This window comes from Microcaecilia unicolor, chromosome 2, assembly GCF_901765095.1.
Source record: "Microcaecilia unicolor chromosome 2, aMicUni1.1, whole genome shotgun sequence".
NCBI lineage: Eukaryota > Metazoa > Chordata > Amphibia > Gymnophiona > Siphonopidae > Microcaecilia > Microcaecilia unicolor.
Window position 1 is genome coordinate 106,982,230 of NC_044032.1, and position 15,442 is coordinate 106,997,671.

Here is a 15,442-nt window from a genome sequence, read left to right on the forward strand (position 1 = left end):
TCTGTTTCTCTGACTCGTCAGCCTTGAATACCATGTCTGGCACCAGAGTCTCTCCCAAATCTTCCTCGGTGAAGACCGAAGCAAAGAATTCATTTAATCTCTCCGCTATGGCTTTGCCTTCTCTGATTGCCCCTTTTACCCCTCGGTCATCTAGCGGTCCAACCGATTCTTTTGCCAGCTTCTTGCTTTTAATATATCTAAAAAATATTTTACTATTGGATGAATTTTCGAAAAAGAAGGGCACCCATCTTCCGACACAAATCGGGAGATGGGCGTCCTTCTCTCAAGGTCGCCCAAATCGGCTTTCTATCTCAGGACAACCAAAATTCACGGGGGCATGTTGGCACCGTACCGAAGGCGGACTGGGGCGTGATTAAGAGATGGGCGTCCTCGGCCGATAATGGAAAAAAGAAGGGTGTCCCTGACGAGCATTTGGCCGACTTGGTCCATTTTTTTTCATGACCAAGCCTCGAAAAGGTGCTCAAACTGACCAGATGACCACCGGAGGGAATCGGGGATGACCTCGGCCAGTGGTCACCAACCCCCTCCCACCCTAAAAAAAAACTTTAAAAACATTTTTTGCCAACCTCTATATCAGCCTCAAATGTCATACCCAGCTCCATCACAGCAGTTTTCATACCCAGCTCCCTGTAGCAGTTTTTAGTGGGTGCAGTGCACTTCAGGCAGGCGGACCTAGGCCCATACTACTACTACTATTTAACATTTCTACTATTTAACATTTCTAGAGCGCTACAAAGTGTACGCAGCGCTGTACAAACACAGAAGAAAGACAGTGCCTGCTCAAAGAGCTTACAATCTAATAGACAAAAAGTAAAGCATTTAAATTTAAAATATTTAAGCAGTCAAGCACAAGAGAACAGTCACAGAAGGACTGAAGATGTTGAAGGGTGGTCAGTGTGATTAGGTGTAACTCTGGTTGGCCCATCCCCCCCCCCCCCCCACCTCTTACACTTGTGGTGATAAATGTTGAGCCCTCCAAAACCCACTGTACCCACATGTAGGTGCCCCCCTTCACCCATAAGGACTATGGTAGTGGTGTACAGTTATAGTTGTGGGGAGTGGGTTTTGGGGGCTCAGCACCGAAGGTAAGAGAGATATGCACCTGGGAGCAATTTCTCAAGTCCACTGCAGTGCCCACTAGGATGCCCGGTTGGTGTCCTTGCATGTGAGGGGGGACCAGTGCACTACGAATGCTGGCTCCTCCCATGACCAAATGGCTTGGATTTGGTCTTTTTTGAGATGGGCGTCCTCGGTTTCCAATTATCGCCAAAAACTGGGACGACCATCTCAAAAACGACCTAAGGACGACCATAGCTAAGGTCGACCTAAATTTGCTGGTTTGGGCATCCCCAACCGTATTATTGAAACGAAAGATGGATGCCTATCTTGTTTCGATAATACGGGTTGCCCCGCCCCTTTACCTCATGAAAACTTGGTCACCCCATTCGATTATGCCCCTCTATGTGTTTTTGTCTCCAACGCAATGATTTTTTCGAAGTCCCTCTTTGCCTTCCTTATCAGTTCTTTGCATTTTGACTTGACGACATTTCTTATGCTGTTTCTTATTATTTTCAGTCAGTTTCTTCATTTTCTGAAGGAGGTATTATAATATTTTTGGTCTTATTTTGAATTCCTTTCCTAATAATTCCTAGCATCCTATTTTCTTTCTGGCTGCCATCACACACTGGGCAGAAGATTTTGGCGCATTAAGGTGGATCCTAAACATCCCACAATCCAGCTGCTCATCGAATCAGTAACCACGCATAACAAAGCAGTCTCAGTGGCTATGATCTTACCTAAAAGCAGACTGCTTGGCAAGCAAAACACTAATTTTTTTTTTTTGGACAACCCGCTCTGTAATTTTAGCCAAGAAGGGCAAATTTAAATTATAATAAAAGCTTGCTGGATATTTGTGCACATGTTTATATGAAACAGTACTCACCAATCAGCAGCTGCAAAACTGTACACATACTATCTCCTAGTCAGTTTTTACTTTCTTATATAAAGAGGACGGTCTTATATACAGAAATGGTATATTTACTACTAAATCCTAGAATGACTACTAAAAGCTGATGTGTTTACAGCACTTTCAGTTCTATCCATTTGAGGAACCAAGAGGCTTTGTTGTCAAAACAAAACTAGTGTCATCCAATTTGTAGTGTATAACGTTGCCGCATTGACTGATAAATAGACTTTCTGTTTTAAATAAAGGCCACCACTCTAATTCTATATATACTGTTCAAATTTGGGTGTGCACCAAAATTGAGTATGCAGTTTAATTGCTTGACAAGCCAAGAAGCACTCATAATTGGACGCAAACAATCAATTATCGGCACTAAATGGCAATAATTGGAATTTACACGCACATCTTTATAGTCGCTCTTCTATATAGATGTGCATGTAAATTTTTCCACACAGATTCGAAGAGTGGGCATGGCCATGGGAGGAGCATGGGCAAGTCAGGGACGGTTCTAAGATTTGTTAGCAGTAGTATAGAATTCAGGGGATCTGTGCCTACCGTAGGCACGAAGATTTACACCAGTGTTCACTTAGCATTAAGGGTGCCCAACTTGGAGCACCATGTATAGAATAGCGTATAGCGTGCTCTTTTTTTCACCCAATTTTGGGCACTATTTACAGAATTGAGTCCCAAATGACTATCCAGCTCATTTTTGACACAAAGCAGGAGATGGCCGGTGATCTCCTGAAAACTGCGAAATTGGTATAATCGAAAGCCGATTTTGGCCGGGTTCAACTGCTTTCCGTCGCGGAGCCAGCGAAACATCAAGGGGGTGTGTTGGTAGGGTAGTGAAGGCAGGACAGGGGCATGCTGACGAGATGGCCGGCTTCGCCCGATAATGGAAAGCAAAAAGCAAGGCTTGACGAGCATTTTGCCGGCTTTACTTGGTCCCTTTTTTTTTTTCACGAGCAAGCTTCAAAAAGGAGCCCCAACTGATGAAATGACCATCGGAGGGAATCGGGGATCACCTCCCCTTACTCCCCCAGTGGTCACCAACCCCCTCCCAACCAAAACAAAAAAAAACTTTTTTGCCAGCTTCTATGCCAGCCTCAAATGTCATACCCAGCTCCCTGATAACAGTATGCAAGTCCCTGGAGCAGATTTTAGTGGGTGAAGTTCACTTCAGACAGGTGGATCCAGGCCCATCCCCCCCCCCCCCCCCCCCCCACCTGTTCCACTTGTGGTGGTAAATGGTAGCCCTCCTTCACCCCTTAGGGCTATGGTAATGGTGTAGAGTTCTGGGGAGTGGGTTTTGGGGGGGAGTTGGGGGGGGCTAAACCAAGGGAAGGGAGCTATGCACTTGGGAGTTATTTTAAAATTTTTTTTTTTTTTTTTTTTTTTTTAGAAGTGCCCCCTAGGGTGCCCGGTTGGTGTCCTGGCATGAGGGGGGCCAGTGCACTACAAATGCTGGCTCCTCCCATGACCAAATGCCTTGCATTTCGCCGGGTTTGAGATCGCTGGCATTATTTTCCATTATGGCTGAAAACCGATGCTGGCCATTTCAAACCCGGCGAACTCTGACATTTAGCCGGGCCCAACTGTATTAGCGAAGAAAAAGATGACCGGCCATCTTTTTCGAAAATACAGTTGGCTCCACCCATTTGCGGTGCTGGCCCCGGGGATGGCCAGCACCGTTCAATTATGCCCCTCCACACTAATCATGAAGAAACTGATTCTAAAAGAATTTATGTGATTGGTAGCGTACTTTTTAACTAAAATTCCTAGCAGTTGTATGTATAACTATGCCCATTTTATTTGCAAAATGGGTAAGTTATAGGTTTTATTAAAGGGGGGGGGGGGTGCTTTAGGTCAGTCAGAGTTGGGCACAAAAGTTGGCTCAATGGTGAAATTCAGCTGCTGAATGTACAACTTATACCTCCAAGTGGCAACATGTAGTTAGAAGGTCTAACTTTATAAAGGTTTTTCTCCATGTAAAACCTGACATATATGTAAAAAACCTAAATAACATTGCCCCACAGTAAGGGCTTGGCAACATAATGATATGTACTTATACGTGTGTCATTCCTGGGGATGTAGTTTGGGTAGAGCAGGGGTGGAGCTGTATGTTATAAAATATGCACATGTATTGATGAGTACACACCTACCCCCAAATTCTATAAAAAGTGCTAAAAATTGTGCACGCAAATTTGTGCACACAATTTAATTGAATAGCAAGCCAATTAGTGCCGGTAATTGAGATCATAGCAAGCAGTTATTGGTGGTAAAGGGATTTAATATAAATTTATACATGTAAATTTAGGCTCAGGTCCAAATCGGAGGTGTGGTCATGGGCAGATCAGGGGCATTAAAAAATTCTAGCATACGTCAGCATTTGCGCACCTAACTTTAGCTGTGAGTACTTACACCAGCTCAAACACTGGTGTAAGTGCTCACGCCTAATTGTAGACAGGCGCATAACTGCATGTTTTCCGTAGCATGTGCACACAAGTCCTGGGTATGTCCCTGACCCCCTCATGCCCCTCCCTTGTACAGGCCTCCTTGCAGTTGTATGCTATGTATTCTATCTATAGAATACTGACTAAGCTCGGTTGTGCATGTAACTGCTAACTGGTGCCAATTAGCACCAATTAACTACAACTACTTAGTAGCATTAGCCACTAATTATCATATTAAGTTACATATGCTACTGACCGTAGTCAATTAACTTGTGTGCAACTTTGCACATGAACCGTAAAGTTGGACACCCAACTTTATAGAATTAGAGTGTACATGTCCTAATCTATGGGGTCCTTTTACTAAGCTATGGGATAAAGGGCCCTGCAGTAGTGGTGGGGGCTGTTTTTCCTGTGCGCCAGGGCCATTTTTACCGCAGCAGGCATTTTTTTGACCATTCGGTGAGGAGCACTTACCACCACCCATTGAGGTGGTGGTAAGGGCTCCCACAGTACCAGGCAGCATGTGGCAAATGCCCGATTATTACCGGGTTAGCGCCACGCTATAAAAACATTTTTTCTGGTGCACTGAAAATAGCACAAACTGAAGCCAGAACTACTGCCGGCGGCTGCGTAGGGCCGGCGGTAGTTCTGGGATAGCTACTTTGTAAAAGGGCCCCTAGGTGACCTATTATAAATTTACACCTTACACCTATAAAGGCAAATGGCAGCCACATCGCTGAATAGTGAACTCGAACATTTTATGGCAGTTAACAGTTTTTTTTTCTTCTTTGCAGTCCTGAAGATGGTGAGATTCATCCTGAAATCTGTAGACTTTACATCCAGTTACAATGCTGCTTAGAAATGTACACAACAGAAATGTTAAAATCCATATGTCTGCTAGGATCCCTTCAGCTTCAAAGGAAAGGTAACTTGTATGTTTCACAGACACATCAAAACCTTATGAGGAATTCCAACACTAGCCGTTATCTTAAAATGTAGAATTCAAGTGAATGCAAACAGAAGTGTCAAGAAATGCATAGGTGATTATCTGGTTATAAATTAAACATGAAAATTGTTACCTAACATAATAGGGCCTGAGTTGTTTCGGGCATTTTAATGTATTATTTCAAACAAACATAAGGGGAGGGAATATAAGCATTTTAGTAATGTACCTTATTGTCAGTGGAACTTGATAGTACACATTCATGGTTAAGAGTGAACTCATGGGTATTCTTTTGAGGGCAGAATTAGACTGAATTTATTACACTATAAACAGAACAATAATTACATTACTGAGAAGAAAAATAGGTAACAAATATTACACAACCTGCCAAAACTATTGAAGTTTACACAGTTTTTCAACTGTTTTGCAGGCTCAATGTGGCTTACATAGTACCGTACAGGCGATCGCCAAGTCCGGTATGGAAACATACAATTTGATGTTAGGTCGGGTAGGTTGGTATATTCAGGTACATAGGGATCGAGGGTAGGAAGGAATATATAGTGTCCAGTACAGTCTAAGGTTTTGCTGTGTTGCAGAGTCAATGCATCTAATTTGTCGGTGGGGAATGCTTTTCTGAATAAGTAGGTCTTTAATGATCTCCTGAAGTTTAGATGGTCGTAGATTGTTTTCACAGACTTTGGCAGTGCATTCCACGATTGTGTGCCTATGTAGGAGAAGTTAGATGCATGAGTTAGTTTGTATCTGAGTCCTTTGCAGCTTGGGTAGTTGAGATTCAAGTAGGTGCGTGATGCTTTGGTTCTGTTTCTGGTTGGGAGATCGATCAGGTTGACCATATATCCTGGGACTACACCGTAGATAATCTCGTGGACCAAGTTGCAGATTTTGAAGGTGATACGTTCCTTGATTGGGAGCCAATGCAGTTTTTCTCGGAGGGGTTTGGCACTTTCGAAGCGTGTTTTACCGAATATCAACCTGGCTACTGTGTTTTGGGCTGTCTGGAGTTTCTTTATGAGTTGTTCTTTACATCCCGCATATATTCCATTGCAGTAATCTGCGTGGCTCATTAACATTGATTGTATCAAGTTGCAGAATATTTCTCTCGGGAAGAAAGGTTTTATACGTTTAAGTTTCCACATTGAGTGAAACATTTTCTTTATAGTGGAGTTTACTTGACTTTCAAGTGTAAGATTGCGATCCCTGACGAGCACTTGGCCGAGTTTACTTGGTCCATTTTTTCTTACGACCAAGCCTCAAAAAGGTGCCTGAACTGACCAGATGACCACCGGAGGGAATTGGGGATGACCTCCCCTTACTTCCTCAGTGGTCACTAACCCCCTCCCACCCTAAAAAAAATGAAAAATATTTTTTGCCAGCCTCAAATGTCATACCCAGCTCCCTGACAGCAGTATGCAGGTCCCTAGAGCAGTTTTAGTGGGTGTAGTGCACTTCAAACAGGCGGACCTAGGCCCATCCTCCCCCTACCTGTTACACTTGTGGTGGTAAATGTGAGCCCTTCAAAATCCACCACAAACCCACTACCCACATGTAGGTGCCCCCCTTCACCCCTTAGGGCTATGGTATTGTTGTACAGTTGTGGGAAGTGGGGTTTGGGGGGGCTCAGCACCCAAGGTAAGGGAGCTATGCACCTGGGAGCAATTTCTGAAGTCCACTGCAGTGCCCCCTAGGGTGCCCAGTTGGTGTCCTGGCACGTGAGGGAGACCAGTGCACTACAAATGCTGGCTCCTCCCACGACCAAAGGGCTTGCATTTGGTCATTTCTGAGATGGGCGTCCTCTGTTTCCATTATCGCCGAAAATCAGGGACGGCCATCTCTAAAGTTGACCTAAATGTGGAGATTTGGGCATCCCCGACCTTATTATCGAAACGAAAGATGGACGCCCATCTTGTTTCGATAATACGGGTTTCCCCGCCCCTTCGTGGGGACATCCTGCGAGTACGCCCTTAGGAAAATTTGGGCACCCCATTCGATTATGCCCCTCTTAGTCACCTTCCACTCAATCAGTTCCTAACTCAATCCAATCATTTAAAGGTCCATACTGAGGGTACTCCCATTTATTTATAGGTCATCTGTGCAGAGCTGTGTCAGAGGATTTGCTAGTGCTCTTCCTCAATCCAACTGTCTGGTCACCAGTCAAAGAAATTAATCAGATTTGCTCCAGCCTCCGGTAAAACCATACTGCCTTGGGTCCTTCTATTCTCTATTTTAGAAGTATTTCTATTCATTTACTTACCACAGAGGTCAGTCTAACTGGCCTGTAGTTCCTAAATTCTTCCTTCCACTTTTGTGAAGAAGGACCACATCCGCTCTTCTCCAGTTCTCTGGACCACTCCTGACACTAAAGAGGCATTACAAAGGTCAAACAGCAAAGCCTCTAGAACTTTCCTAAGTTCCTCAACACCCTCAGATGTATGCCATCTGGCCCCATTGCTTTGACCACCTTTAGTTTTGCTAGATCCTCATAAACGGAGTCCTCTGAAAATTGTTCAAGGGTCTACCACATTTCCATTGCTATTTGTGTTTATCTTCTGTAGTCCTGCTTCTGGCCCTTCATTGTGAACATAAAACAGAAATATTTGTTAAGCAATTCCTCCTTATCCTTATCAGCTCCTACACAATGTTCCTTCTAAGCTGTGCAGAAGTCCTCCACCTACATTCGTACCAGTGGTGGTGCTGTTTCGATGTCACATTTCCCAGAGTGAGGGACATGCAAACTCTGCAGGACTCCAGAGGACCTGTCTGTCCATAGTGATTGAAAACACCTCCTATCACTAACATATCTGAAAATATTGTCGTGCCCCTCCCCCCCATTTTACCATATTGGCTATTTTTTTGTCCATTTTTTCCTAGAGGCATTTGCCACCGCCATAAAAGTCGGAGAAAAGTTGGACACAGAGAAGGGTCACAGAAGACATTCCAAATTACCAAAAGAGGCAGTGGAGGATGTCTCCGTTGGAATTCTCTGAGCAAGCTGGTGGGGTCCAACTTGCAGGTTTCTCATGTAGTCACTATGCCATTTTATCATCAGCTTCATCATCTAATGGAAACTGGGAACCCCATTAGCATTGCTGCCTTTGCCACTGCTTTGCATGAAAAAAATTAAAATTTCCTCCACTGACCAGGCTCAACTTCAAGCAAGAAAAATATGGTGGGCTAGAAAAAAGAGGTCTGCATCTGGCCCATGGCCCACAGTTTGGGGACCCCTGATAAGAGGATCAGCTTCTCATGCAATTGATACATGGGGCCCGATATTTTGACTGGGCAACACAATAATAATGAGTGATTTCAATTACCCCGATATTGACTGGGTAAATCTAACATCAGGGCATGCTAGGGAGGTAAAATTCCTTGACAAAATCAAAGACTACTTTATGGACCAACTGATACAGGAACCAATAAGTACATAAGTAATGCCACACTGGGAAAAGACCAAAGGTCCATCGAGCCCAGCATCCTGTCCACGACAGTGGCCAATCCAGGCCAAGGGCACCTGGCAAGCTTCCCAAACGTACAAACATTCTATACATGTTATTCCTGGAATTGTGGATTTTCCCCAGTCCATTTAGTAGCGGTTTATGGACTTGTCCTTTAGGAAACCGTCCAACCCCTTTTTAAACTCTGCTAAGCTAACCGCCTTCACCACTTTCTCCGGCAACGAATTCCAGAGTTTAATTATACGTTGGATGAAGAAAAATTTTCTATGATTTGTTTTAAATTTACTACACTGTAGTTTCATCGCATGCCCCCTAGTCCTAGTATTTTTGGAAAGTGTGAACAGACGCTTCACATCCACCTGTTCCACTCCACTCATTATTTTATATACATCTATCATGTCTCCCCTTAGCCGTCTCTTCTCCAAGCTGAATAGCCCTAGCCTCCTCGATCTTTCTTCATAGGGAAGTCGTCCCATCCCCGCTGTCATTTTAGTCGCCCTTCGCTGCACCTTTTCCAGTTCTACTATATCTTTCTTGAGATGCGGCGACCAGAATTGAACACAATTCTCAAGGTGCGGTCGCACCATGGAGCGATACAACAGCATTATAACCAGTGGCGTAGCTATGTGGGGCCTGAGGGGGCCGGGGCCCCCGCAGATTCACCCCAGGACCCCCCTCCCGGCGAACCCGCCCCACCGCCGCCTACCTTTACTTTTGCTGGCGGGGGATCCCACTCCCCGCCAGCCGACGTCTTCTCAGTCCTTCCTGCTCTTCAATTTATTTGCTGACGTCCTGCACGTAATTGTATGTGCAGGACGTCAGACTCAGATAACAGTTCTGTTCTCTGAGTCTGACGTCCTGCACGTACAACGTGCAGGACGTCAGCAAACAAATTGAAGAGCAGGAAGCGACTGAGAAGAAGACGTCGGCTGACGGGGAGTGGGATCCCCCGCCAGCAAAAGTAAAGGTAGGCTGCGGCGGCGGCGGGTTCGCGGCGGGAGGGGGGGCGGCAATGTCGGCTGTGGGGGGGGCGGCGCCAGGGGGAGGGCTAAAATGTGTCCCCTCCCCCCAGGCTCTGGACCCCTCCCCCACGGAAGGCTGGCTACGCCCCTGATTATAACATCCTCACACCTTTCCTAATAATACCCAACATTCTATTCGCTTTGCTAGTCGCAGCAGCACACTGAGCAGAAGGTTTCAGCGTATTATCGACGACGACACCCAGATCCCTTTCTTGGTCCGTAACTCCTAACGTGGAACCTTGCATGACGTAGCTATAATTTGGGTTCTTTTTTCCCACATGCATCACCTTGCACTTGCGCACATTAAACGTCATCTGCCATTTAGCCACCCAGTCTCCCAGTCTCATAAGGTCCTCTTGTAATTTTTCACAATCCTGTTGCGATTTAACAACTTTGAATAACTTTGTGTCATCAGCAAATTTAATTACCTCGCTAGTTACTCCCATCTCTAAATCATTTATAAATATATTAAAAAGCAGCAGTCCTAGCACAGACCCCTGAGGAACCCCACTAACTACCCTTCTCCATTGTGAATACTGACCATTTAACCCCACTCTCTGTTTCCTATCCTTCAACCAGTTTTTAATCCACAATAGGACATTTCCTCCTATCCCATGACCCTTCAATTTCCTCTGTAGCCTTTCATGAGGTACCTTGTCAACCGCCTTTTGAAAATCCAGATACACAATATCAACCGGTTCCCCTTTGTCCACATGTTTATTTACTCCTTCAAAGAATTGAAGTAAATTGGTCAGGCAAGATTTCCCCACACAAAAGCCGTGCTGACTCGGTCTCAGTAATCCATGTCCTCGGATGTGCTCTGTAATTTTGTTTTTAATAATAGCCTCTACCATTTTCCCCGGCACTGACGTCAGACTCACTGGTCTATAATTTCCCGGATCTCCCCTGGAGCTTTTTTTAAAAATCGGCGTTACATTGGTCACCCTCCAATCTTCCGGTACCATGCTCGATTTTAAGGATAAGTTGCATATCACTAGCAGTAGCTCCGCAAGCTCATTTTTCAGTTCTATCAGTACTCTAGGATGAATACCATCCGGTCCAGGAGATTTGCTACTCTTCAGTTTGCTGAACTGCCCCATTACGTCCTCCAGGTTTACCGTGAAGTCAGTAAGTTTCTCGGACTCGTCCGCTTGAAATACCATTTCCGACACCGGTATCCCACCCCAAATCATCCTCGGTGAATACCGAAGCAAAGAATTCATTTAGTCTCTCCGCTACGTCTTTGTCTTCCTTGATCGCCCCTTTTACTCCTCGGTCATCCAGCGGCCTAACCGATTCTTTTGCTGGCTTCCTGCTTTTAATATACCGAAAAAAATGTTTACTATGTTTTTTTGCCTCTAATGCTATCTTTTTTTCGTAATCCCTCTTGGCCTTCTTTATCTGCGCCTTGCATTTGCTTTGACACTCCTTATGCTGCTTCCTGTTAATTTCAGACGGTTCCTTCTTCCATTTTCTGAAGGCGTTTCTTTTAGCCCTAATAGCTTCCTTCACCTCACTTTTCAACCAGGCCGGCTGTCTTTTGGACTTCTGTCTTTCTTTTCTAATTCGCGGAATATGTATGGCCTGGGCCTCCAGGATGGTATTTTTGAACAGCGTCCACGCCTGTTCTACAGTTTTTACTCTCTCAGTTGCCCCCCTAAGTTTTTTTTTTACCGTTCTTCTCATTTTATCATAGTCTCCTTTTTTAAAGTTAAACGCTAACGTATTTGACTTTCTGTGTACAGTTACTTCAAGGTCGATATCGAAACTGATCATATTATGATCACTGTTATCAAGAGAAGGAAAAATTCTAGACCTAGTCTTTAGTGGAGTGCATGATCTGGTGCAGGAAATAATGATCCTGGGGGCCACTTGATAACCGTGGTCATAATATGATCAGATTTGATATTGGCTTTGTAGTAAGTACACACAGGAAATCCAATATGTTAGCATTTAACTTTCAAAAAAGAGACTATGATAAAATGAGAAGAATGGTGAAAAAAAAAACTTAAGAGGAGCAGCTGCGAATGTCAAACATTTACAACAGGCTTGGATGATGTTCAAAACTACCATCCTGGAAGTCCAAGCCAAATATATTCTGTGAATTAAGAAAAGGAGGAAGGAAGACCAAACGACAGCTGGCATGGTTAAAAAGTGAGATGAAGGAAGCTATTAGAGCTAAAAGAAAATCCTCCAGAAAATGGAAGAAGGGACCGACTGAAAATAATTTAAAAAAAAATAGCATAAGAAATGTCAAGTCAAATGCAAAGCGCTGATAAGGAAGACAAAAGTGAGCTTTAAAATAACGATTGCGTTGGAGTCAACAGCACATAGTAAAATAAAATTTTAGATATATTAAAAGCAAGAAGCCGGCAAAAGAATCGGTTGGACTACTAGATGACCGAAGAGTAAAAGGGGCGATCAGAGAAGACAAAAAGCCAAAGCGGAGAGATTAAATTAATTCTTTGCTTTGCTCTTCACCAAGGAAGATTTGGGAGTGATACCGGTGCCAAACAAGATATTCAAAGCTGACAAGCCAGAGAAACTGAATGAAATCTCTATAAACCTGGAAGATGTAATGGCACAATTTTGACAAATTGAAGAGTACCAAATCGCCTGGACTGGATGGTATTCATCCCAGAGTATTGATAGAATTGAAAAATGAACTTGCAGAACTATTGTTAGTAATATATATATCTTTAAAGCCAAGCATAGTACCAGAAGATTTGAGGGTGGCCAATGTAACACCAATTTTTAAAAAAGGTTCCAGAGGAGATCCGTGAAATTATAGACTAGTTGGTGCTAGGCAAAATAGTAAAGACTATTATAAAAAAACTAAATTACAGAGCATATTCAAAAACATGGATTAATGAGACAAAGCCAACATGGATTTAGTAAAGGGAAATCTTCCCTCACCAATCTATTACATTTCTTTGAAGGGGTGAACAAACATGTGGATAAAGGTGAACCGGTAGATATTGTGTATCTGGATTTTCAAGAGGCGTTTGACAAAGTACCTCATCAAAGACTCTAGAGGAAATTGGAGAGTCGTGGGATAGGAGGTAGCGTCCTATTGTGGATTAAAAACTAGTTAAAAGATAGAAAACAGAGAGTAGGGTTAAATGATCAGTATTCTCAATAGATAGTGGGGTTCCCCAGTGGACTGTTGCTTTTTATCATATTTATAAGTGATCTGGAGATGGAAGTAACTAGTGAGGTAATTATTTATTTATTTTTTGTTACATTTGTTCCCCGTGCTTTCCCACATGGCAGGCTCAGAGGCATATTTTCAAAGCACTTTGGGAGGCTAAGTTCCATAGGTTTCTATGGAACTTTGGGAGGCTAAGTGCTTTGAAAATATGCCTCTCAGTGTGGCTTGCATGGGGCAATGGAGGGTTAACTGACTTGCCCAGAGTCACAAGGAGCTGCCTGTGCCTGAAGTGGGAATTGAACTCAGTTCCTCAATTCCCCAGGACCAAAGTCCACCACCTTAACCACTAGGCCACTCCTCCTCTCCATTAAATTTGCTGACAACACAAAGTCAAATACACATTATACTTTTCAAGTTTTTCTACCACTAGTGAGGTAATTAAATTTGCGGAGGACAGAAAGTTATTCAAAGTTTTTAAATCGCAAGAGGATTGTGAAAAATTACAAGAGGACCTTATGAAACTGGGAGACCTGGACATCCAATTGACAGATGATGTTTAATGTGAGCAAGTGCAAAGTGATTCATGTGGGAAAGAGGAGCCTGAACTATAACTACGCAAAGTTCCACATTAGGAGTCACAGACCAGGAAAGAGATCTAGGCATCATCATTGATGCTATGTTGAAACTCTCTGCTCAGTGTGCAATGGCGGCTAAAAAAGCAAATAGAATGTTAGGTATTATTGGGAAAGGAATGGAAAACAAAAATGAGGACATTATAATGCCTTTGTATCGCTCCATGGTGCGACCGCACCTCGAATATTGTGTGCAATTCTGGTCACCGCATTTCAAAAAAGATATAGTGGAATTAAAAAGGTACAGGGAAGGGCGATGAAAATGATAAAGGGGATGGGACGACTTCCCTATGAGGAAAGGCTAAAACGGCTAGGGCACTTCTGCTTGTAGAAGAGATGGCTGAGGGGAGATATGATAGAGCTCTATAAAATAATGAGTGGAGTGGAACGGGTAGATGTGAATCACTTGTTTACGCTTTCCAAAAATACTAGGACTAGGAGGCACACGAAGAAGCTACAAAGTAGTAAATTTTAAATGAATCGGAGAAAATATTTGTTCACTCAACATGTAATTAAACTCTGGAATTTGTTTCCAAAGAATGTACTAAAAGGTTTGAATGGCTTCCTAATAGAATACTCCATAAGCCATTATTAAAATGATGGGGAAAATCCACTGCATATTTCTAGGCAGCGTAAAATGTATTGTACTGTTTTGGGATCTTGCCAGGTATTTGTGACCTGGATTGGCCACTGTTGGAAACAGGGTGCTGGGCTTGATGGACTTTCGGTCTGTCTCCGTATGGCAACACTTATTGTGTACTTATTATTATTATTACTATGACTACCTTAAGAGATTCCAAAAATTTCTGCAATTCCCTCCTATCCCTTTTGCTATGTGGAGGGGCATTTTCGAAAGGGACGTCCAAGTTTTGATGAGGACGTCCTTGCAAAACGTCCCCATCCAGGGTCGGGGAAACCCGTGTTTTTGAAACAAGATGGACGTCCATGTTTCATTTCGATAATACGGTCAGGGACGCCCAAATCCTGAAATTTGGTCGTCCTTAGAGATGGTCGTGCCCTAGACTTGGTCGTTTCTGATTTTCAGCGATAATGGAAACCAAGGGCGCCCATCTCAGAAACAACCAAATGCAAGCCATTTGGTCATGGGAGGAGCCAGCATTTGTAGTGCACCGGTCCCCCTGACATGCCAGGGCACCCTAGTGGGCACTGCAGTGGACTGCATTAATTGCGCCCAGGTACATAGCTCCCTTTCTTTGTGTGCTGAGCCCCCCAAACCCACTACCCATAACTGTACACCACTACCATAGCCCTTACGGGTGAAGGGGGGCACCTAGATGTGGGTACAGTGGGTTTGTGGTGGGTTTTGGAGGGGTCGCTGTTTCCTCCACAAACGTAACAGGTAGGGGGGATGGGCCTGGGTCTGCCTGCCTGAAGTTCATTGCACTCACTAAAACTTCTCCAGGGACCTGCATGCTGCTGTCATGGACCTGAGTATGACATCTGAGGCTGGCATAGAGGCTGGCAATCAATAATTTTAAAGATGTTTTTTGAGGGTGGGAGGGGGTTAGTGAGGGGAAGTAAGAGAAGGTCATTCCCGATTCTCTCCAGTGGTCATCTGGTCATTTCGGGCACCTTTTTGTGCCTTGGTCGTAAGAAAAACACGACCAGGTAAAGTCGTCCAAGTGTTAGTCAGGGATGTCCTTGTTTCTTTCGATTATGGGTCGAGGACGTCCTAGTATTAGGCACGCCCAAGCCCCGCCTCCGATACACCCCCTTGAACTTTGGCCGTCCCTGCGACAGAAAGAAGTTGGGGACATCCAAAA

At 44.0% G+C, this 15,442-nt stretch overlaps 1 protein-coding gene across 4 annotated transcripts in view; it reads left to right on the forward strand.

Moving 5' to 3' along the window:
* RGS7BP (regulator of G protein signaling 7 binding protein) overlaps window positions 1–15,442 on the forward strand; it is a 185,726-nt gene that overhangs the window by 134,912 nt on the left and 35,372 nt on the right. For all 4 annotated transcript variants that reach the window (XM_030193179.1, XM_030193176.1, XM_030193177.1 and 1 more), the window contains one exon: window positions 5,232–5,362. In XM_030193179.1, coding sequence (XP_030049039.1) covers window positions 5,232–5,362 — 131 coding nt within the window. The remainder of the gene's footprint in view (window positions 1–5,231; window positions 5,363–15,442) is intronic.